Source organism: Chlorocebus sabaeus, chromosome 21 (genome assembly GCF_047675955.1).
Source record: "Chlorocebus sabaeus isolate Y175 chromosome 21, mChlSab1.0.hap1, whole genome shotgun sequence".
Taxonomy (NCBI): Eukaryota; Metazoa; Chordata; class Mammalia; order Primates; family Cercopithecidae; genus Chlorocebus; species Chlorocebus sabaeus.
This window is the reverse complement of record NC_132924.1, coordinates 101,112,783-101,137,984: the sequence shown is the minus strand read 5'-3', so window position 1 is coordinate 101,137,984 and position 25,202 is coordinate 101,112,783. Positions and strand designations below refer to the sequence as shown.

Below are 25,202 nucleotides of genomic sequence, written 5' to 3'. Positions count from 1 at the left end.
GGCTAACTTTTGTATTTTCATTAGAGACATGGTTTCACCATGTTGGCCAGGCTGGTCTTGAAATCCTGGCCTCAAATGATCCCCCTGCCTCGGCCTCCAAAGTGTTGGAATTACAGGCGTGAGCCACTGTGTCCAGCCTGTGTTACCACCTAGATCTTTCTTTAGCGCTTCCGCTGGCACTGTGCTATCTATCTTCCAACTCTTCAACTTAATGCAGGTCAAGAACAAATCTATGGCAATCCTGGATTGTCGTAGTCATGGCAGGAAAGTATGGAGACACAAAGGAGCAATGCTATTCTGTCAGAGGATAAGGAAGCCTGTGATGGCCAGGATCTAGATAGTTCATACCCGTATCCCTCATTTTCAAGTTGCAGTGACAATGTGAGAGAAGACTTGCATCAACAGAGAAAAAGCAGAGAGCGTTCACTGTTGGCAGATTAGTTTCCAAATACCTGCATGGCAAGTGGAGAACATGGCAAAGATGCTCAAACCATTATTCCTTAGACATCCATGAGGTATGTGTGGAGTCCTGGTGTCAACCCTCCCTTGGTGATCACTTTATCAGTCCATAGCCAAGTCTAGAAAAGGCATCTTGCATAGGTTAGGACTTGCTGGCATTACCTCCAGACCTTTGATTTTCTACTGAACGTAATACTGCCTAATGTGTGGGACCATAAGTAATCAGAGACAAAGAGACCTTATGTTATTTTACTTCACGGAATAAAAGAATGGCTGATGCCCTGAGGGTACTTAAATACTCCTTTGCAAACATAGACCAAGGATGGAAAATAGGTTTCCATTAAGTGCCAAATCCTCTCAACTGGTAGTAGTAGCAAGGATCCCTGTTTTGAGAAGGATCTGAGCCCTGAGCCAAAGCAGCGTGGTGAATGACTGGCAATATCTGCCATGGGTGGACAACCCGAATAGGGGTAGCATATGCGTATGTACCATCACTGGCTTAGACAGGCTGGGGGAGTGAAGAGCACTGGGAGGATTGTTCTTTGTTGATTCTAATCTGAATGCTGCTCACAACATACATACCTAGATCCAGCCTAGAACTCTACTAGGCTGTGCATAGGTTTTGTGCATACTGAAGTTCAAATCCTAAATTTCAGTTAAGCCCTGAGAGAATTTCTTTTTTTTTCTTTCTTTCTTTTTGAGATGGAGTTTCGCTCTTGTTGCCCAGACTGGAGTGCAGTGGCGTGATCTTGGCTCACCACAACCTCTGCCTCCCGGATTCAAGCGATTCTCCTGCCTCAGCCTCCCAAGTAGCTGGGATTACAGGCATGCGCCACCACACTCAGCTAATTCTGTATTTTTAGTAGAGACGGGGTTTTTCCATGCTGGTCAGGTTGGTCTCGAACTCCCAATCTCAGGTGATCTGCCCACCTCGGCCTCCCAAAGTGCTGGGATTACAGGCATGAGCCACTGCACCCGGCTGAGAGAATTTCTATTAATAATAAAAATGATGCTGCAAGCTACCATTCACTGAGTGTTTAATATCTTGGGTCGTGAGGAACAGTTTACATGTACACTTAATTTTCACAATAACCCTAGTGAGAAGGTACCCTCCTTACATAGGTGAGGCAATTAGGTTTAGCGGGATGGCTGCATTGCACAATGCTAGGGATAGCCTTCATATTAAATTCTAATAGGCACTGAGATTGCCCTCAGTTTAAAGAGGTTAAGGAATGTGTCCATGGTCAGACAGCAAATGGTGAAGATGGAATGAGAACCTAGGTTTGACTTTTCATATGCTAACAGAGTTTACGTTAAGAAGGAAAAGACGCCCTTAAATGTCCTGAAGAAGAGTCTTTCTCACTATGTGAAACATGTTGTTTTGACCAGGTTAGGGTATCTCTGTTCTTAATTCTCAAGCTTGCTCATAATCTTATTTCATGCACCACAGCATTTCATAACAGACCATTGGTCACTTTCATTTTCAAAATCCATTTAAGTGTAGCTGACCAGAAACCGTCACGGGTGGAGTAGCAAGTGGGAAGTTCATCAATAAAGCCAGGTTTGGAACACGGAGGTTCTCTTCAACTCCTTGGCAACAGACACAGGGAGTGGGCATGCTAATGGCAAGAACAGGGCAGGGTGAAGGTCAGCTCATTCACCAGAACAGTCTCCCCTGTGTCCTTGGGGAAGTCACATGTGAAACACCACAATGTTACTATTACCTGGAGAACAAATGCAGTCTGCAGTCTGCTTGTGCTTTGCTAGTGGCTCAGGTAGCCTTGCTATTATATATTAAGAGCTGTGTTCTAAAAAGATATGAGATGAATTATGTAATTCCACAGGGGATATTCAGACAATGGGCATAGCTTGCAATGTTTAGGATAAACAGAACAGGGAGGCCTGAAGCCTAAAGACACTCCAAACATGCCACATTAAAGTTCACTTACCAGGTGCAATGACTCATGCCTGTAATCCCAGCACTTTGGGAGGCTGAGGCAGGCAGATCTCTTGAGCCCAGGAGTCTGAGACCAGCCTAGGCAACATGGCGAAACCCTCTATCTACAGAAAATACAAAACATTAGCTGGGCATGGGGACACGTGCCTGTAGTCCTACCTACTTGAGAGGCTGAGGTGGGAGGGTCACCTGAGCCTGGGAGGTTGAGGCTGCAGTGAGCCATGATTGTGCCACTGCATTCCAGCCTGGGCAACAGAGTGAGACCCTGTCTCAAAACAAAACAAAACAAAACAAAAAAAACAAAGCAAAGCAAAGCAAGCTCACACTCAAACTCAAGTCTGCATGGGTGTTGGCCAATGCTCTGGGTTCAGAAGGTCTTCTGAAAACAAGTAGTGGGCAGGTCTGTGTGAGGTCATCTTTAGTTTGTCAAGAAATTATCTGCTTGTCTGTAGATACTGCCAAATTAGGCTTCCGGAAGGAAGTTAATAGACTTCACAATAAGGTATTCCACCTGAAAAATAAAAATTCTGAGCTGCCTCTCTTCAGCCCTTTGTTATTAAAAATGTTAGCTTCCATCTTTTTCTTTTTTAGAGAACACTCACCAAAGCTCAAGAAGCAGTGACTATTGAGGATGATTAAAGAGGTAAGAGAAACCAGGAATTGTTACTAGGAGCATCTGATATATCTAAATGAAATAAATGGTACCCAGCTCTTCTAGCACAAACCCTGCCTCTTGGGGGAGTCCAACAGTCTCTTCCTCCTGATAACATTTTTCCATTTGTTCTAGGTCATAGGCCCTATATAGCTATAAGAGAGGGAGACCAGGAGACTGAATGTACCTGGCAATAGCTATCTTCCATAGGAATGGCTCATTAAGAATACCATTTCATGTCAGATGGGTATTGGAATACCATGAGCGGCAAGGGTTCTGCTTAGCTAGGCTCTGTTTCAAGGACTTTCATGACCTTATGTGATCCAGTATGTGCATTCTCCAATGGCAATCACTGCCCACTATTCTCATCATCCAGCCTCAATTGAGATGAGGCATAAAGTAAGTACTATGGACCCTTCTAGCAGAAAAAACGCAAGAGGAAATCACACGTGAGGCTTTTACGTCTTTACTCTGGGCTGAGCTGGGTCAGACCTAAAGATGGAGAGGAAAAGTGAAACTGTCAGGTCTAAGGACTGTATTTCTTCTTCTTCTTTTTTTTTCTTTTTTATAGGAACAACATTAAGAAAAACAAATTGATCTGACGAGAAAACATAAAACTCTCTTAAGGAAGAGTTTACTATAGTAGGGACCCATTCCCTAGGGGAAGGGAAGGGAAGCGTCTGCTGAAAAGGATTTTCTTCCCTGGGCTAGAATCACATCCTTGAGGCCTTCCTACATGTTCCAAGGAGGCCAAATCTCGTGTGGTCCTAAACTATTCCTCATTCCACTCCTAATCTCAACAGCCATCCTGGGATAGGAACACTAGCCTCTGGAGAGCAGTGAGGCCTATCAAACCTACACCAGTCAGCCTGTATGACATAATTACAGGTAATATAGGATCTTGGCCAAGCCAATGAAAAATTAGGCACAGTACCTATTTCAGAAGAATGGATGCAATTCTATGCTTGACTGGCTATGAAAGTTCTAAGGAGAGGAATAGGGAAACAGCCAAGCTGAGCCAGCAGCTTTGCAGAGAGGAATCCCACTGGAGCCAGCACAGCATTGGCACCTATCAGCGCATGCTGCTGAGCTCACTTGGGGAAGGCCACCAGTGACTGGAGACTCGGATCCTTCCAGACGTTAAAAGCTGATAGGGGAAGCCCAGCAGTCAGGGGAAGAAAGGCAATGGGGCAGCATCCCCCATGGTACATTTCTACCTCAACTCTTCTCCTTGTGATGCCACTTTCATTTAGGGGCTGGAATGGGATTTGAGGGCTTGCCCTCTAGGGCTTTTGGAAGTACTTCGCAAAGGGCCAGGAGCCCAGAAGTGAAGGGGCTGTAATAGACAGATAACAACCTGGTATTCAGGAAGAGCTCATAGCCCATCTCCGAACAGGAATTTGTTGACCTGAACTTCCAAATTAACTCGTCGCTCATTTAGCAGTCTAATCCACAAAACAGAAACATACCAGAGAGGGACAGATTTGCAGACTATGTTTGGAGAGTGAAGGGACATGAATGGTTTCTATTTGAACACTAAACATTTTTCAAAACACTCATCATTATCTCATTACCTTTAAATATACTGGCTGGACAGACAGGGAGACCCAGGCAGGTGAGGGTCCTATAGTAAGTGCACAGTTAGGTTTTGGCTATGGACTTTTTCAATAAGAAGTTTATGAATTAGCAGCCATGTGTCCAGCCTCAATACTTCAACAGTTTTCCTCCCACCCTGACAAATGCCGAGCTTGGAGAGCTTTCCTAAAGAACCATAAAGGACAACAAAATAACAGGCCTTCTTCCCATTCTCTAGAATTAGGTCACAGGGAATCAATTAGTTGATTTGACAAATATTTATTTGTTGAGTATCTCTTATATACTAGGCACTGGAGTACAAAGACAAAACATGGTTCCTGTCTGTGAGGAGCTTACAAGCTAGTGGGGAGAGACTTGGGTCATAGGCCCCTTGTATACTATTGGTAAGTACACAACAGATGTATGCACAGGGTGCTGTGGGAACTGATGGAATGATGTCTCATCTAGCCTGGGAGAGCAAGGGAAGGCTTCCAAGAAAAGGTGATGCACCTTCCAGAACAGGCGTGAACAGGTGTGAAAGCAAGCAAGGGGGATGACTGATGTGCTGGGCCGGGAGTGTAAGTCTACCTGAGAGATGGAAGAGACAAAATGTTACAGTATATATGGCGAACTGCCAGTATAACAGATCTATTCTGATAAGGCACAAATTATGAAGTGAGTGGGGGTGGTGAGACATAAAGTTGGAGAGGTTATCAAGAATATATGTAAACTGAGATGAGACTTTATCCCAGAGGCAATGGGAAGTTATATATATATATTTTTAAACAAATGCACCTACAGAGTCAGATCTGTCTTTTAAGAAAGATTAGATACAGGAATATAGACATACATGAGCAAATGGGAAAAGTAAGGCCCACAAAAATCAAACAGCAGATGAAGCAGGAATCAGACAATCAATAGACACAGGAGCTGTGGCAAGAGCAGAGTAAATATTTAGGGGAGACATGGGCATAGCCAATCCTTCAAATTCCTCTGCAGTCTTGGAAGTATCCAGGATCAGAATCCATGCCCTATAGAAGACTGACTCTTAGTCAATGTGGGACCTTCAGGGAAGTCCTCTACTATTCCTTTAACTAGTTCCAGGTATTCTATGGTTGAAAAATGGTAAAATATGGCTAAAATAATTATTGCCTTCTAAAAGCAAAACTGGTAAGATTTGAAGAGAAAAAGCATTTGATTTGGAATGCAGATATTTGAGTTTTAGTATACATCTTACCATTAGCTCTGTGAACAGAGGCAAGTTACTGTGCATTTTGGTTTCTTGAACTGTAAAACAGGGTTAATATTTTTCTTATAGGTTTGCTGTGAGATTAAAATATTATGCATGAAAACACTTTTAAAATGAGAAAATGCTATATAAAATTAAGGTTTGATCACTATTAAGACAGGAGTTTTTCTTACCTGAGCCTTCTTCAAAGAAAATAGCCCTTAACTAAGAATAAACTGCTTGAAATTAAAGACCACTGGTGAGTGATGAACTGTCAAGCATGTGTGGGGAGGTGAGAAAGGTCTTAGCCCCCAAACAGCCTTTAAAAGCTTGTGGGATGAGAGAGCTACTTAGAAAGCTGACCATAACATGTCCCCTTTTTCCTGGGCAGTGGCTGAGATAATCTAGAATAAGGGGACTTTGTGAAAATAAATGACATTGCCAGACAGCCTGCTTGCTTTTCTAGCAGGTAATTATTAGTGGCTCAGTGAGGGTTCCCAGGGGACATGGCAATCAGGGAGAGTCAGGAGAGTAGGTTGCACTGGATTCACCCTCACCAGGTGTCCTTTACTTTCTTGGAATTCCCTGTGGCTTGAACTATCCTCATCCCTTTGATCCAGAGATATAACTTTGCTAGTGTTCCCTCTCTTGTGGGTCTCCTCGATAGGGAAGGAGCCTGCGCAGAGAGATGGAATGGGAAGGACTAACAGAGCACATACCACAGTGCTTGTGGGGTGATATAGGGAAAGGACGGAGGGCACAGGAAGGACAGAGATCGAGATAAACCTGAAACTGCTTAGAGCAGTTTATCTATTTCAGACACGATATAGCACACTTGGAGCTACAATGAAAGAAATGAAATCACTTTTTCTTGTATTCTAAGTTTTATTTCCCAGACACACACCCCTTCATAAATACACACCAATATTCAAGGCTGAGGCCACATTCCCCTGAAACATAAATACATTTTTTCCCCAATGGCAACAGTTGCTTATAATGTTTTTCTGTATCTTTTTTTTTTTTTTTTTTTTTCTTTTTAAAGCAGGGAGTAAGGGAGAGAGAGGAGACCCAGGACTCTGCCCTGGTCACTGCAGCCTGCAGAATGAGCTCCCCGGGGGACATCCTCCCTTTTAATGCCAGCAGGGAGAAGGGAAATAGGTCAAGGCAGCAGCCTGAGTTTTCAGCTGGGGCTGTCCAGCATGAGGACATCATTTTTCAGGCAGCAGCAAAGAACAATTCTTATGTCTCAGAGAGGACAAAGGGGTCATCAAAAAAGGCCTTAGAAATGATCACCAAACCCACATACATTGCCCCTGTCCTCAGAAACTGTACCTCCTACAGCCTGGAACTGTGAAGAGGGTTAAACCATGACACTGATCTCTTTAAATAATACCTTATGGCCCGTTCTCTTAAGAGTTCAGGTTTCTCCAACACAGCAGTGAAAACACTGCTGTGCAGGCAGCAACTGGTCAGTGAATACGTGCTGGCTAGCTGCCTTCTGGAAGAAAGTGAGAAGAGATCTGAAATCACCGTTTTATTCAGAACAAGGGCTGCAAAAAGGAAAGGATGGCTTGGGATTGCTAAATCAGTGTTTTAGACAGGAACGGCAAGGCAGAAAAGAATCACATATGCAGGACCATATAAAAACTGGAGTGTGAAAACCTAGGAGTTTACACTTTTAAGCCAGTTATTTACCCATTAGCTAATGCTATCTCTCATCACTACTTCTGGGGGATGCTAGTAACAGGCACAACTCCCCATCTGGGAAGTCACACTAGAGCTTCCTGTCCTTGACTGTGTGGCAGGAAACTGCCTTAAAGAGTCAGCTGTATGTGGGGCATGGGTCACCAAGTACATGCTATCCAATGGGACATGGCACTCAGCTCATAGTCACAGCTACAGCCAACAGATACAATAATCTCATGCAGTCCAGCCTCAATGGCAGGGGACAGGAGAGCCAACTTAAATTTTCAGGGCTATTACAAGCCATTTAAACCCAATTCAGCATACCATATACAGCAGTAGTCAGCAAACTTTTTGGTAAAGGAACAGACAGTAAATATTTTAGGCTTTGCAAGCTATATAGCCTCTGTCATAACTACACAACTGGGCTGTTATAGTGTGAAAGCAGCTATAGACAATATATGAAAGAATTAGCATGGCCAGGCCAGGCGCGGTTGGCTCATGCCTGCAATCCCAGCACTTTGGGAGGCTGAGGTGGGCGGATCACAAGGTCAGGAGTTCGAGACCAGACTGGCCAATATGGTGAAACTCCATCACTACTAAAAATACAAAAAAAAAAATTAGCCGAGCGTGGTGGCGCATTCCTGTAATCCTAGTTACTCGGGAGGCTGAGGCAGGAGAATTGCTTGAACCCGGAAGGTGGAGGTTGCAGTGAGCTGAGATCGCGCCCCTGCACTCCAGCCTGGGCGACACAGCGAGACTCCATCTCAAACAAACAAACAAAACAACAACAACAAAAAAACAGAATTAGCATGGCTGTATTTCAGTGAAACTTTATTGTAAAAACTGGCAGTGGCACAGATTTTCCCACCCATCCTAAATACCAGCGGAGTCAGGCTAGAAAGAAAGACTAAATTTACTGTTTTTTTTGTTTTTTTTGAGTAACAGTGATCGTCATTTGAGAGTTCCCTGGCTGCTTTGTGCTTCAAGGTCAGAGAAGCAGGTAATGGCACAGTGTCTCATTTACTGTTCTTCCTGCCCTGGGGCTGGCAGCACCACCAGAATGCCCAGACCACTGAGTTGGAATTGTCTTCCCAGATTTCCAACTCAGGTAAAAGAACAAAAGTCAATAGGAACCAATGGCTAAGGAGGAGCAACATGTAAAATGGTGGTGTAAAAGAAGAAATGCAATGTAAGGGGGCAGGAGAGAAGTCAAGATAATGGAGCCGAGTGGTGGCCAGAAATGTGAGTAGCTCTGTGCTGACTCTGTGCATCACTGTAAAACAAATGTAAGGAAAGCAGCATTATGAGGTCTCAAGATAATGGGAGCCACCTGAAAACAGAGATAAAAGACTTGTCTAAAGCTTGAGGGCTCCACATGAAGATATGAGATAGAAAGACTATAATTCAGGCAGGAATTCCTGCACGGTCCACCTAAAGCCAGCACGATGCACTTATAAACATGGTGTAATTTTACCAGTGCCAGACACTCTGCATGCCAGCTTCCTGTTCTCTGCCTGGCAGAAGGCTGGCCTGGGGCAGTTACCGTTACACAGCTCCTCTCCCCTCTGTATCTTTCTCAGGTCAGTTTATGGTTTCACATAGGGAAGTCCAACTTGATGACCTGGCCTTTGTCAGATCACACAAAGGGGCCCAGGAAGTACTTTGAAATCCTAAAATCTGTGGGCTTCATCTTTCCTAGGATAATGCAGATTTATGGTAACCGAGGAAAGCATGCAGGGGACAGAGAAATTCTGGCCAAAGAAAAGATACAAAAAAATTTTAAAACTTTAAAGGGAAGGGATGGGGCAGGGCCAAGGACAATCACATCTTCAAAATGCCTGGTTATCAGAGCTAAAACTCATGATCAAGGGAACAGGTAAAAGGTGCACAAAACCAGTTTAACTGCAGCCATCCTAGCAGTGGCTCAGCTCCAGGAGAGTTCCTGCACTGTCATGCCCTGTGGGCAAGATAGAGGCTGCCTGGAAGGTAAGAGCTGCATGAGGTGGGAGGTCACGGGCCCACACTCAGGCATCCATGCATTGCTCAGGACTTCCACTGAGGGTGGTGGGAAGGACCTCTGCATCCAGGAGTACCAATGTACTGGGACATTCCTCTTCTGCTAGATCTTTGTGGGGTGGGGGGAGTAGGACAAAGAGAAGCATTCCCCGAGACAACTTATGAAATAAAAATGGAGGTACTACATAGGTAAAAGTAAATGTATAAGACTGTAACAAAACACAAACCTCTCCATTCCTACACTGTTCAGAAAACAGTTTTCATACATAATATAAAGGAAGTGTTCAGAACAGTAGGCTATGACCGGATCTTTTAGTCAGATTTTTGAATTATTCATAGTTTAGGGAATACTCACATTTTCTCAGTGTAAAGAACTTTCAAAATGGCCAGCCCAAGTAATCATATAAGTAGCTAAGAAAATGCAGAAAGGTTCTTATTGAGACCCTCAACCTAGGAATATGAAAGATTGGGCCACTATAATCAAGAAAGATCAACTCTGGATCTGCAAACTCAATTACATGCCAAGAGCACCAAAGAGTTTCCCCAAAGAAAACTGGAGAAAAAAAATTTTTTTTAACAGTCAAGTATTAGCAAATATAAGACAAAGGTGAGGTCGCAATAACCATGGGAGTGTAAAAGAGCTTTGGGCCACTCACTCTTTTTAGTGATCAGTATTCTCTTTGACCCCCTTGTACTTCTGGATCTCATCAGTGGGTCAGAAACATGATCAAGAAGAAAGGTGGCTGGGAAAAAGACAGTTGAAAAAGAAAAGGAAAGAAACTTTAGGAGACAATGATGTAGGAAGACAAATGATGGTGAGAAGTTTGACTTAGCAAATGATGAGAATGCCACCAACCAATGCCTTGGGCAATCCAATGAAGGAATTTCTTTCCTCCATCCAAAGCACAACAGACAAACAAAAATCTGTTGCTGCATCCTTGGCAATGTCTTTAAGTTATGAATTTGAACAAACTCACCTGCTTTTACCAACGTAGTTACTTTGCAGTTCATTATCCAAAATTAGAGGGAAATTCTACAATATCTGCCCCATCCACTGAATCCCTGGGCCACTTCAAAAATTGCAACAGGCACTTATAGACAACTGGAGTGTTTGGATTTTTGAAATACTTCTCTTGCACGGGGTTATTTTTAATTGATAAAAATTCAGGCAGCATTGTGTAATTACAAAACAGGAGAGGGGGAAGCACCTTCCATGTCAATATAAGGATTTTTACTTTGCAAGCATCTTCATAAGCATCTTAACAAAAACATCTTCACAAAAAATGAAATGGAGGGCAATGTGAATCTGATGACACAATTAAGCCCCCCAATCCCCCAATCATTGTACGGACAGCCAACAAAGCAGATGTTGTAGCTGATGTTTGGGAAATGGAACTGAGAATTCAGGATTTGTTTGGCCACTCCACTTTCTTCTACAAAATAAGAAGGCAAGCACTAAAGAAATATCCAAGAGGTGGCAACCAACACTTCTCTCAAGGCCAGGATAGTCCAACATAAGCATCTCGGACTGGCGTGTTCTCTTGTTCTCTCACGCATCATGTATTTCTTAGCAATTCAAATCAGCTTGAGAGGCTGAAGCTTATAAACAGGTATTTTTATCACTAAGCATCCTAAAGAAGTCCACGCATCTGCTCTCAAAGATCTACAAAGACTCATTAGAGAGACAGCCTCTAGGACCCTAGAACCTTGTACCTCTGTGAGTATTATGAAAGCTGGAGGGACCCTATAGATGATTGTAAAAGAAATGGGGACAATGGCAGATCTAAAAATCCTAAGGCTGAGCCAAGCACACCTCCCCACTGCTCTTTTCTTGTGCCCACCTAGCAGGACAAATGGCTGGTATCCTCCTGGAAAGAAGATGGATCTGTTGACAAAGGCTTGAGCAAAATTAGCAGGTAGAAGGGCACCACAGCAGCTGAGATCCTAACTCCCGCGTGCAAGAGCCAGCCCAACAGGCAGAAACAGAAATACAATTAAATTAAGTCAGAAAACCTGCTACAGAAAATGCAATTACTCAAAGATACAAATAAATGTTCAAAGAAAATTGGCCCCTGACAGGGTTAGTCAAGCTTCTAAATCCAGCTGGAGGCAGGCAGCTCAGGCTAATTCACCAAGGAGGAAGAATGCAAAGATGTAAGCTCTCTGCATCAGGAGCCCGGCTGGGCTGGCCTGGTGTTCACCACACATCCCAGGCCACCAGTGGAGGGTAGCAATTTGGGGGTGGCTGGCCAATGAAGCAGGGCTCAGGGAAATACGATGTGGGCGGACACAAGAATGGATTATGGATGTGCAAGGCTGAGCAGTGGAAAAAGCAACAGACTGATCTCTGACATGGCAGACCAAGGGAGCCTTATTTTGTCACCCCTCCTCATAGAACAAGCAACAGGAAGGTGTCCTACCTCTCGCTGCAGCACCAGTTCCTTGGTGAAAAGTGTAGCTTCCTCGCTGAAGGGCTCTCCTTCCTGCACCAAGCCTGGGAGGTTTCGGGCTCCTCTGGGGCATTCAATGCCTGCGTCAGGAGAAAAGGAGAATCTGTGATGAAAAGGTGCCCACTAGGCTTGCTGTCCAATAAGGACGGTCCCCTGACACCTCCAATGAAGCAGGCGTTAAATCTAACTTCCATCCATTCTATCTGAGACGAAGACAGAGGTAATGGGAGAAGTGGAGGAGGGGTTTAGTTCTCTCCAGGTGGAAAAAACCAACACTATCACAGCAGAACCAATGGATAGGGGCTCTCAGTCATGGCATCCGGGAATTATCAAGAGCACATGGGGCAAGGAGCCTTCCAAGTAAGATAAGCAAGAACAACTCATCCTGCACTGTTCCAACTGATGGTCCCACAGTCTCGCAGCTTGAGCCATGTCTTACAGAAATGGCTCCCTCACCTACTGATATCCCAGCCATTCTGCCTCCTAAGTGCCATTCTCACTGACTCCTGGACATTTTCTCCTTGCTGTCTGACTTTTACACCAAATTCAAAAGTGTTAATTCAGTGTCACTTTTCAAATAAGCCTCCCCTCTCAACTCTGGGTGTATTTTGGACAATAGTATCATCGGCTTTTCATTCAGAATGAGAGACAGAAAGAAAAGCAAAACACCTCAGAATACTGATGAAATATTAGGTGCCCGGAGCCAAAGAAACCCAGCTTCACATCCCAACTGTATCACTTATTAGCTGTGCGACCTTAGCCAAATTACTCAGAAAGTCTCAGTTTCCCTACTTGTAAAATAGATATTATAATATATCCACTTAAGGTTGCAGTGTGAACTAGGAGAGATTATTTAGAACGATGCCTGCCACATGGAGAGGTTCAATTTATCCTATTATTATCTGTATCGTCATTATCACTCTTAGCAATTCCCGTGCTCACAACCTCAAAATCCTCTTTGACCCCCATAACCAACCTGTTCCTGAAGACAGAATCCTATCCTTCAAACTTTTTTTTGTATCTAACCCCAGGATTCTGTACAAAGTGCTCACTAACCAAGTGAGACTGCCTTTTCTTTCTTTGAGTCAACCCGTTAGTTTTGCAAGTATATTTACCACTAACAGTGGTCATCTGTGACAGACCATGAAATATACTACATTTTGATACCTGAGACTTACAAATATTTCAGAAAAATTCGCACTGTAGCTATAATGACGCTATATAATTACAGACATAATTTCACAAAAAGTGGAACTGGGCTAGAGACACAGGAAACGAAAATTATGAAGATCTGGGGGAGGATGCATGGAGTATGTGTGTCTCTGAATCACTGGTGATCTCTCCTGCTGCAGTAAGGCAGAACTAAGAGGTGCTACCTTTTATTTACAAATAGCCTCAAGGGAATGTACAAGAGATCTGGCATAGGGGCAGCAGAAGCAGGGTGTCTCGGTGATGGCAAACACCTGCTTGGGGGAGACAAGGTCCCATTGCTGCTAGGACAGAAGGTACATCTCTATGTATGAATAAAGCTAGGTGCTGCTCATGTTTCTGGCCGGGGCATTGATTCAAGATGACAAAGCTCAGAAGGAAGGGAATAGGCTATATATTGGGCTTTCCAAAGATGAAGAATGGAGCTTTCTCTCTGAGCCCCAAGGCCTCACAAATGGAATACACCATATCAAATAAAACGTTAGGCCAGGAGAAAGACTGCCACAGGAGAGCAGCTTGAGGTGACAGCAAGGACCATTCTGCCACCCTTGAAAAGATAGGATAAAGACCCCACCCAAGTGTCACATGGCTAGGAAGATCACCAGGGTGCCTCGTTCCTGGCACTTCACTGCCGGCCTGCAAGGGAGGGGTGGAACGTATTTTTGTAAAAGATAGCAATAAACTCATGAGCCAAGGAGCCTGAGATTAACCCTGCAGGGAGAGATGAGGCTAGAGAAAAATGGAATGAAAGATGGCCCATGTTTTTTACATCAATAGCCAAAACACTTTTATTTTTATATCTGCAAACTAAGCAAGAACAAAATCATCAGAGAGAAAAATAAACAATTCCATTGAACAATCTTGCCACATAACCAGAGAAAAAGCACTGTTGCAGAAACAGGCATAATGCTAAACCAAGTGTTCAGTTTGTTTCTGACTCTTAGCAGCCATTTGGGCAGGACAGGACTGGGGCACTGCTGGGTGGGGCTGCTATGGACTGGGGACTAGAACTGGGATGTAGCTAGGGTACCACACTGGGCAGCAGGAACTAAGGGGTTGAATTTTCACTATGAGGGCACAAAAGATTTCTGAGCTTCACTTATTGAGTATCACTCTACTCCTCTGTCACTCTCTTGGTATTCTGAAATCTCACCAGGTTGGTCAGGCTACAGAGATTGCAGTAGCTCCCCTGAATCCTGGAGACCACCAAGTGATTAAATTGAGAAAACATGATGGCTCAGTGGGCCAGGGAGTTAAACAAATCAAGCAGAAATATATTCAAAACATTTTTCATGAGACAGTCCTTTGGGCCTGTGGAAACCAAATCCCAACCACTCTATGTAGACACAAAGGCAAAGAAGGGCGTTTGTTATGTTGCTAGTCCACTTCCCAGCAGTTGAGCTCCAGCGCACAAGCGTAGGAAGCTGAAGTAGGGTGCTTCTGTGCCCTTTTTCAAGTGGAAATAAGTAAACATCCATTCACATCCATTCCCATCAGGCAGAGGCAGAGTCTATTCCCAGACTAAGGTACAAAGTCAGGGCCAGGAGAGCAGGACAGGCTTTATGATATCTGAATGTCTGAGTATCAGAAATTTGCTGAGCCAAGCTACATCTACAGATAGAAGATACTGTAGATGGGCATTTTTCAAACTTTTTATTCTTACTACGACCCACATACACATTTACATACGGGTACAGACACCTGTAGACAACCACTGGAAGTAAGAAGCCTTCAACAGACTCCAGAGTTTCAAAATAGTCACATCAGGCAGATTCTGCCGTGCAATTGTTTAGGCAGGAAGACCATTTCCTGAGGTTTCCTTCTCTGCCATCTTGATATTACCTTTTGCAGAACAGTATTTATGTATGTATTTATTTATTTGGGGGGTTATTTTTATTGGAGGCCAGCTTAGCAATTATTATGTTTCCACAAAACAATGGTTAATCTTGACTATATATGTTATACTGACAGTCTCTCTTCTGTTCACCATTTGATTAAGGAAAAAACCAAGATGGCTATGACACTGAATTGATTTAAAACCTCGAGTGGGACAAATACCCAGTTTGAAAAACGCTGGTATTGACTGAGGTGTAAAGACAGAAGGATGGAAGGACGGGGCAGGTCCTGCTGGCTTTCTTGCAGAGTTAAAAAAGTGCTCCAACTGAGGGTTTATCAAGTTCCTAGACTTGCTTTTGTATACTAAGGGACCAAGGAACAGAGCAAAAAATATGCTGTCCACTGATAGAAAGGAGACCACACAAATGTTAACATTCTGAAGCCAAAAAGTCAGTTATCATTGCTGCTGAAAGCCAGGCGAAGCCACATGCTGGCAGCGAGCAGAGTTATGCTGTGCCCTCCTCTCCCAAGAGCTCAGGGAGCAAGTCAACCTAATCCATGCTGCACCTTCTCTCAAGCAACGCCTGTGCTGCTGGGCTGGTGATGCAATAAAATGGACGTTAAAAAAAAAAGTTAAAGAAAACAGATAAAGGGAAAGAAAGTTGGGTTCTAAGAAAGCAAACCCAAGGCTGCTGATGCTCAGCTGGGCAGGCTGACAGGCAGCAACGGAGCGCTCCCAAGCCACACAGGGCCTTGGACTGTAAATATGAAGTGAGATATCACTGGAGCTGCAGAAGTTCTCCCCAGCCAGTTGAGGAAGTGCCTGGCTGGATTCTGCATGTTACCACTAATAGCTGTCTTTTCTGATAACATACCACTGCAGTGCTGCCTGCTGATAAAGATATATTAATAACTCAGCTGTGCCTCAAATGCCACAGGTGCAAGTGAAGTGCCAAGCTTACCTCTGATACAAGCCTTTAAGACACAAACTATGTTGTTTTAGTAAACACAAAACAAGACAGAACACTACACCTAAAAAAAAAAAAATTCCCAAAATTCCTGAGTATTTTCCTTCCCTATTATGGGGTGTGCCAGAACAAAGACAGATCCCCCCATGGTGGGATTTAACTGACTTCCACAAGGGCAGGTACAGGAGAGGCAGGTAAGACAAATGCCTGCCCCACCTCCTGCTCCATGTGGCTGCTGCTCCTGACCTCTTTCAAACTCTATAGGTCCATCTGCCTATAAGCAAAAACTCATTATTTTTCACACCTTTTCTAGACTTTCTGGGATATGAATGGTTGACCATGGCTATTTGAAACAAAACAAAACAAAATAAAATGAAATAAAATCAAGTAAGAAGAGGTTTCTGCCTGACTTTGTATAGTTTAGGAAGAGAAAATTCATTGCTAGCCATCAGCACATCATGATTCTGGATTCTGCTCTGCCACTGATAGAATATTAAACTTATCCAGGCTTCATCTGTTTATAAAATGAAGGATAAGGCCTTGCATTATCTGGACACAAAATCTTACCATTTTGGTTATGTCGTTTTGGGATTCCTCACCCAAGCCTTGACTCATGGAGTACAAATATCAAACTTAAAATGCTGGGCTATGGAGCAATCATTCTATTAAAAAAATTATACATTTAGAGACACAGGCTAACTAGGTCAATTAACACAAACACTGGTCAGCTTTGGAACAAGAATACACATTCTTGTTAATAACAAGATAATGGGCTCTGTAAGAGATTCTGTTGATGGCTATGTGAAACTTATGTATTGCTCTGAGTATTTTACACTCTTTGTCGAGTTTTATAACTAAGCCTCAGGACTCAAAATGTGTTCACTTTTTCCTTTATTGGGCAGTGGGAGCTAAGGGAAGTGTGACAAATCGGTCTTGGCTAGAAGTATGTGACAACTTCCCAATGGCACTTACTCCGCCAATAAGAGACCAGGCATTAGCTGAAGGAGATAAAACTCAAGTGGAAACAAAAAACAGTTTGAAGGATTAGTTAACGGTGTCTACTGCATGCCCACTGTGTTCTCACTACTGCATCAGACATCACAGTGGCACAGGAGGCATACAGAACCTGCCTTCTGTCCACGGGGGACACTGAAAAATTCACCAGCTTACCTAGCAGACCTCCACTCTCCATTTAACTAATACTTGCCGATGTCTACTCTGGGCCAGGAAGATGAGGATTGTTGTGGAAGATGAGGATTCAATGATGAAAACATTTTGTGCTCATGAAGTTAATTACCAGCTAGGAAAAGATTATTTTCCTCTACTATTGTAAAAGGTATGTTATTGGTGACTGGATTTGCCATCTGGCCTATATGTTGCAGAATGTTAAGAAATAGTACATGGCCGGGTGCAGTGGCTCAAGCCTGTAATCCCAGCACTCTGGGAGGCCAAGGCAGGTGGATCACTTGAGGACAGGAGTTTGAGACCATCCTGGCCAACATGGTGAAACCCTGCCTCTACTAAAAATATAAAAATTGGCAGGGTGTGGTGGTGCACCCCTGTAGGGCCAGCTACTCAGGAGGCTGAGGCAGAAGAATCGCTTGAATTCCAGAGGTGGAGGTTGCAGTGAGCTGAGACTGCACCATTGCACTCTAGCCTGGGTGAAACAGCAAGACTCTTTCTCAAAAAAAAAAGAAAAGAAAAGAAATAGTACATGATAGATAATTGGATTATGTTAGGCAGATGCATGTGTGGCTAGGAAGCTATTGGCAGAATGCAGTGGACAAGGCAATCACGGGGCTTAACAGGACACATCCCTCACTAAGGAGACAGCCTTGGGCCTCTGTTCTCTCCCCACACCACAAGCTGGGAATGGGAAGTCAGCACAGAAGGTGGGGAATGGCAGAGAGGGAGGGAGTGGTGCTGTAGCAGCTTCAAGGGTAGCAAAATTGCCAGCAATAGGAAAAACAGCTCTATTCAAACAGAAATGGCAGATGCCAGGTAAGGCAATAAGAGTCTCTTTCTGGAATTTGAACTGAGCAGCGTTTAAAACAAAAGCCCAGCAGGAGCCAGAGGAAGGAGGCCATAAGCAGAGGGGACGAACTGGTGGCATTAACACTGGAGATCTACAGTGAGGTCCCTGGAGTAATCTCAGACTCAGAATCACCCCAAGTTCCAGGATCTGTGACACCTGACCCTACCTAGGCTCCTATTAGATTTTCATGGATACTCCTCTGCTCTCTCCCCTCACTGACACTGTAAGCCAATCTGTGAGGATCTGGTACTATCAACCAAACTAAAACAAAAACAAGAAGAGTGCATCTTAGGGCAGGCACTGTGTCATATTCAGATCTTAATCTTTCCAGCACCCAATATACTATGTAGCACACAGTGGCATTGGAGAACCTCAATACATATTGAATGAATATTAGTGAAAAATAGTTCTGAAAAATGTAAACACACAGAGAAAGAGATGGTTGATGAACTGTCAGGGCGCAGACCTGAGATGAGGTTTAGTCTGACGCACCTGGAGAACAGAGGTGTTTTATGCAAATACCAGGAAAGCGGCCAACAGAATCCATTAACTACATACATCCCACCTTCCCATGGTTACATAACACTTCAAAGATTAAAAAATATATAGCATAGCTACATCCTTTTACCCCACTTGTCTTTAAATTGGCACATTTGGAGAACGTGGTTTAACTACAGAGTTGAAGTGGCCAACACTGACCAGCTATGTCAGAGAGACCTGAGCTGCAGCACAGCAGAAATGTTTAGCTTCTGACACACCAAAGGAGGAAAACAATTCTCACTCATGACCTATGTTCAGTTCTAGGAAAGTTATGTGGCCACATGGAAATGCAGAAAACTGGAGCACACTTAAAGACAGCAGGGGAAAATGACTTAGGGGCGTGGAGACCTGCCTCTAAAGGGAAGATAAAAGGTGCTAAATTTGTACAGCTTGGCTAAGCGGTGACTAAGATGGTGACACGATAACAATCTGCAAATATTTGAAAGGTGTAAACACAAGAAAGGAGGGAGAATGCCTAGCCTGAAAACAGGGGATGTAATTATTAGGGGAAAGAAAATCTGGACACCATGTCAGAGAAACTTAGTGTGGGGATGACTACTGGGATATAAATAAGTTTCCCAATGGAAGGGAAAATGTTATTCAGTCTTAAAGCTGAAAGATGGTCACTGAGTGCAGTCCTCTGCTTACAGTGAGGAGCCCAGGCCAGTGAATTGTGATTTTATTTTATATATTTAGACAAATTTTTTTTTTTTTTTTTTTTTTTTGAGACAGAGTCTCGCTCTGTCGCCGGGGCTGGAGTGCAGTGGCCGGATCTCAGCTCACTGCAAGCTCCGCCTCCCGGGTTCACGCCATTCTCCTGCCTCAGCCTCCCGAGTAGCTGGGACTACAGGCGCCCGCCACCTCGCCCGGCTAGTTTTTTTGTAGTTTTAGTAGAGACGGGGTTTCACCGTGTTAGCCAGGATGGTCTCGATCTTCTGACCTCGTGATCCGCCCGTCTCGGCCTCCCAAAGTGCTGGGATTACAGGCTTGAGCCACCGCGCCCGGCCCCAACAAATTAATAATATTCAATATTATTTAATATTGAATATTCAATATCTCTGCTTTAAATAATGGTCGCTGAAATTTCAACACAATTTTTGTTAATCAAATGATGGGGGAGACAAAATGGCAGTTTTGATGGAAATTTCACAACAAAACAGGGTTCATCTACCTAGCCACATACCTAGCTAGCAGATAAAGGGGGGCTCAGTGCAGATGTGGGGGGCGGACAGTGGGGAGAGGAACAGGAATATCTCATCTAGTTTTCATCTTCCTTCCTAGTCTCTAAGACCCCAGGCAGGAATGCTGTAAAAGTTTTCCAGATAGGAAACTATGGACACCTCTCCTTTCTATAGACTGCACTTGGTCCCCTGGAGTCAATGTCATGGACAAGACACAGAAGGAACACTAAAACAAGCTTCTTGTCCCACTGACTGCACTCCTATACCTCTGCCTGAGTACCTGCTGCTGGAGCTACTCGATTTATAATCCACAGGCTCCTAGCAGATTTTTACCCCTAGACTCAATTAGTTCCATTTCTATACTTTCCCATACCACCTTTCTCCCCACCAAAAAAAAAAAAAAAAAATTGTAAAAAGCTCCACTACACATAGACTGTAGATACTTAAACTCCATATAAAGGCTGAGAAAAGCAACACTTTTCAGTCTGTCCAGGACGATTTCAAAAATTCTTCAGCACTAACAATATATAGATAGGTATTCCCTCCTGAAGTATCAAGAAAAAAATCAAGAACTTTTAACCATCAACATGAAAGGTAGAGTCAGACAGACCATCTGCCTAATTTTAAGGAACGTAGTTATCACTTAAATAACATACAAAGCCAAATCAGTTCATGCCATTGCTTCTCAGACCTGTAATAGCTCATACACCAAAAACTTGTACTTCTTGCTCATAAGCTTTAAAGTAGAAATAATTTGGAGGGATCAGGTTGCAAACGCTGTCAATGAATCAGTTCACTACTGAAAACTGCACATCATCTCACTTAGGGCGTATTTCTATGTTCCTAAAACGGCCCAAAGAAAAAGGGAAATGGCAGACCAGTTGGTTCCTAAGAGTTTGTTCTTCATGAGGCTACAGTTTGTACTAAAAGGTTTAAAAGTAAAACAAGGATTTTGCATTTTCTCAAATTCTTTATTCTCTCCCTTGTTCTCTAAACTCCTACTTTGTTACCTCAGGGGAGGTAGCATCTTGTGGGCCAATTTTGGAACATGTCACTGCTAAAGCTCTTTCAATGATCAGAATAAAGGGATAAAAGAAGAATGAAGGGATCCTAATTAAAGGGATCAAATACCTCAGGTAATTGTAGTCAGGGGAGTCAGAACTGGGCAGAAGCTGAGACTGAAGCTGTTTTTAGTCACAGCTCCAGTTTTTTAGGATAGACTTTTATTAGGTTGTTCGGATTTTGTAATGTTTGATGCATTTGTTGAAAGACCAGGTACTGAAGTTAATTTGGAATAGGAACAAGAAAACCAAGTCTTCACAATGCAATGGAAACTGCAGCTCTCTTTGAAGAAAGGAAGGGGAAGAGAAGCGAAGCATCTACAGACAGGAAGTGTGGTGCTTGGCTGTTAAACATGCCTTGAGTTTCTGATACAAGTCATAATAGTTGTTTGCCTGTTAATGATAGATCCCTATTCTACAGTCATTTGAGGTAAGGGATATGCCAGTTCTCTCTGCATCCCCAGTATCTGGCAAACAAGAGATGCTCAATAATTCAGTTTGCTACATGAATGCCAGAGAGGAGAAAATTTAGCAAAAACAGATACACCAAACCTGTTACAACAACCTGCTTTTCCAAGAGTTCTGGATGCGTATGAGTTAACATGTGGAATATTGATGAGGAATTCTAGTACTGCTTATTCTCAGGACTTAAAGGTAAATGTGTATTAAATACTCAATCACTGACCACAGTCAGTGGAAGAGGCAAGGAGGGGATGACTTAGAGGCCTTATACTGAATATCTTGCTCTCAGTCTAGCCGGGCAAGGTACAAAACCAGCTTCACCGAATTTGATTTATTGTTAGTTTTAGACAACAGACAAACTCTCCCAAATGGGAAAAAAGCATTTTTAGATGGAGCTGGTACAGAAGATAACAATCAGGCCAGGATGGGAATAACCTTTTATAATTCTCACCATTGCAGAGCAAGATCTGAAAACAATGATTTTTAAGGGGGAAAAAAAACCTCTCACTGATTAACGAGGCCTTTCCTTTCCTGTGGCATCCCAAGAGCAGGCCGTAAACCATCCTGCCAGGCTGTCTCTGGGGGTGTGTTTGGGAAGGGGACTGGAGATAGCAGGCTGTCTGCTTCCCAATGCCCATGTTCATTTTTCGGGATTGCTATAAGCAGCAGCTGCAATAATGTCACTGTCAGCTACTAGCATAAAGAACAACTGGGCATGGGAGAGATCTGTGTCTTTCAAATGTTTTTTTTTTTTTCCCCTGGATTTCTCTTTATTATCCATATCAAAACAACCTCATACCTTCATTAACAAATTCACAGAAAACAAAGTATCTGAGGTCAAAAGCTAGAGCTGTAGTCTTCTGAATGACAAGAAAGCTCCTACATGGCTCAAGCTTTTATGTAACACAGTGGCACTGTGCAGACAGCCTCTAACAGGCACAAATGCTATGTGTGAGCAAGGAGGAGTTGGTTTCTATGAGAACCTTAACTTTTATTTCTTCCGACTTATTTGAAAGCAATAGGACTTTATCTTTAAATCAAATAAAAAATATTTTTCCCCCTTTTGATTTTTGGCACCAAAGGTTCCTATTCTTGGTCTTTTTTATTCCATGTTAATGGATAAAGAGAAAAATTTGAATCTACTGTCCAGGCTGCTAGAGATTTGCTACAAGGTGAAGAGAAAGCCACAGGAAATACCCCTATGGATCTTGCAAGTCTATGCTTCCATAAGGTATTCTGGCACACACCTGGCAGCCAAATGTAAAAACTACTTACTTGCATAAATTTAGAGTGACTTTTTCTAGACCAAGCTGTTTTATTTGAACAAAACGGTTCTGAGATGTGTGGAGAGTACTTCTAAACTATTGCCTTTTTTGAGCTTTCACTCAAAATTGCTCTGAGCTCCTCCTCCTGAGGCAAGTGAATTCCAAATGTCTAGAGATTAGTATACTCAGCCTACAGTAGGATGGGGAGGAAAAAACAGCTAGTGTCAGGAATATTAACACTTAAGAAAGAACCAAAGAAAATGAATAAAAAAAAAAACCCTCTGGGCTGAGAAACTCTTAGCAAGAGCCCTTCACCTCACCAACTTTACTTTAAAGAAAAAGGAAGGGGGGGCGGGGGGGAAAGCAAGCAAAAGGGAAAGGAATTGTGAAAAGTCAAGGTTCTCCAAGAGCACAGGCCAAGCTACAAACATCCTGTCCAGAGTAGTTTGGATCCTGGGCCAGCCGTGGGTCAAGAATGGCATTTGCCTTATTTATCTATTTACTTTTTACCAAACACTACAGTTATTTTTTACCATACCCATAGTTACCACACCCTAAAGCAGGGAACAGCAGACAACTTCCTGAAGACTAAGTCTGCCCACTGATTTTGTACAGCTCGTGAGCTAAGAATGATTTTTGTATTTTTGAATGGTTAAAAAATCAAAAGAAGAATATTTGTGACATGTTGTAGGATATAATAAATTTCTCTTCAAAGGTTTCAGCCTCTAAATTGTTAAGTACAAGGAGTTCTGAGATCCTCTCCAAAGAACCAATGTATCAGTATGTTCAGCTCCCCTGTTCTTTGTTCTTCATTTTAAAGTTTAACTTCCTCTTTCTTTACATCTCCTTGTCCCTAGTTTCAGAAAACAACCCCCTCCTAGCCTCTATCACCTGCTCTGACCTTAGTCATCCTTGGTCACCTGCTCTGTTCTTATTTATCCAGAGTCACCTGTTCTGTAACTGTTCTTCCCACCAAACTACTCACCCCGCCACTCCAGCTCCTACCCCTGTGCTCTTTAAAATGGCCAGCCAGAATCAGCTTAGACTGTGCGGTCCAACCCTAGCCAATAGGGGAACGACACAGCAATAGGGGCTACCTGCCCCTTCTCCTCCCTTGTTCAGGTGTCCTCTCGTCATTGCTCCATCCGTGCGTCGCACCCTTCTATAGAAGTAAAATTGTCTTGCTGAGAAAATTTATGTTTGAGTGCTATTTCTTTTGCATCACCGAAAATTTATTTCCAACAATGTGATGACTATGAAATTCAAATTTCAGTGTCAATAAATGAAGTCTTATTACAACACGGTCACATGTATTTGCTGTCTATGACTGCTTTCATGGTACAGGGCTAGAGTTGTACCATGAGTATGTGTAACAGAGACCATAAGGCCCACAAAGACTAAGATATTTACTATGTGGCCCTTTCTAGAAAAAGTATGCCAATGTGCTCTGAAGCCTGTTGCATGGTGGTTTAAAAAAAATATAGGCGGCTGGGCGTGGTGGCTCACGTCTGTAATCCCAGCACTTTGGGAGGCCGAGGTGGGAAGATCACCTGAGGTTAGCAGTTCAAGACCAGCCTGGCCAACGTGGTGACACCCCACCTCTACTAAAAATAAAAATATTGGCCAGGCGGGTGGTGTGCGCCTGTAATCCCAGCTACTCGGCAGGCTGGGGCAGGAGAATCACTTGAACCTGATAGTACAGGGTAACTCAACTTGATGTTGAGTTATCAGTACAGGTGACAGCATAAGATGTTAAATTATAATAAATAAAAATAATACTTAAAAAACCTTATGGTCAAGTGACCTAGAAGGTAAAAGGAATGAAAACATGGCTTAGGGGAAACAGCCAGAGGCAGCTGACATTAACCGCAGGTATGTGCCCTTAACCTTTCTCTCCTGAGCCCTGTTCTATGAATGTCCACTTTCCTGTACTTCTGATCATTCTATTTTATTCCCACTCTCCTCCCACAGATGCATATTTCCCCATTCAAAACATACTCTCCATAAGCTCAAACCTTGAAAATGCCACAGTTGCCACTCTTTGTTTTCATTGTAACTGCTTCTCTCCACTTCCTGACCAATCTGTTCACCATTATACTTCTTGTGAAGAAGTCCTTTGCTCCTAAGATGTTGTCCTTAGACTTTGTCTTTCAACTAAATGATAGTTAGAAGTCCTACTAGATTGTTCTATGGTATTTATCACTAAGCGCCAACCCCTGAGATCTTTTCCTTCTTGTTGCTTCTTTCTTCTAGGTGTCCTATCTCTCTGGCTGCTTATTTTGTTTCTTACTGTTGCCTTCAGTCATGTACAGCGGCCCTTTATTTCTCTCTGCACTATCCTTTGGCAGGTCTATCTATTCTTACCTTCTCTATCACCGTGATCATGCAGAACTCAGACATGTAATCCTGGCTCTATACCCAACTGCCAAACATCTAACAACTGCCCACCTCTCCCCTTGGATGTCCTGCCAAGACCTCAAACTCAACGTGTCTTAAAACCAAACTAATCTTATTCCTCCCAAACCTCTGTCACCTCCTCCTCTTCCAGAGTTCCCCATTCTGGTTCCAGCACTACCATCCTCCTGGGCTGAAAACCTCTCTTATCTTCTTCGCTACTCTATC

At 43.2% G+C, this 25,202-nt stretch overlaps 1 protein-coding gene across 1 annotated transcript in view; it reads right to left on the bottom strand.

Annotated features, from left to right (window-relative positions):
* SND1 (staphylococcal nuclease and tudor domain containing 1) overlaps positions 1 to 25,202 on the bottom strand; it is a 440,492-nt gene that overhangs the window by 91,947 nt on the left and 323,343 nt on the right. Inside the window, exon 16 of the mRNA XM_007982822.3 lies at positions 11,994 to 12,103. Coding sequence (XP_007981013.1) covers positions 11,994 to 12,103 — 110 coding nt within the window. The remainder of the gene's footprint in view (positions 1 to 11,993; positions 12,104 to 25,202) is intronic.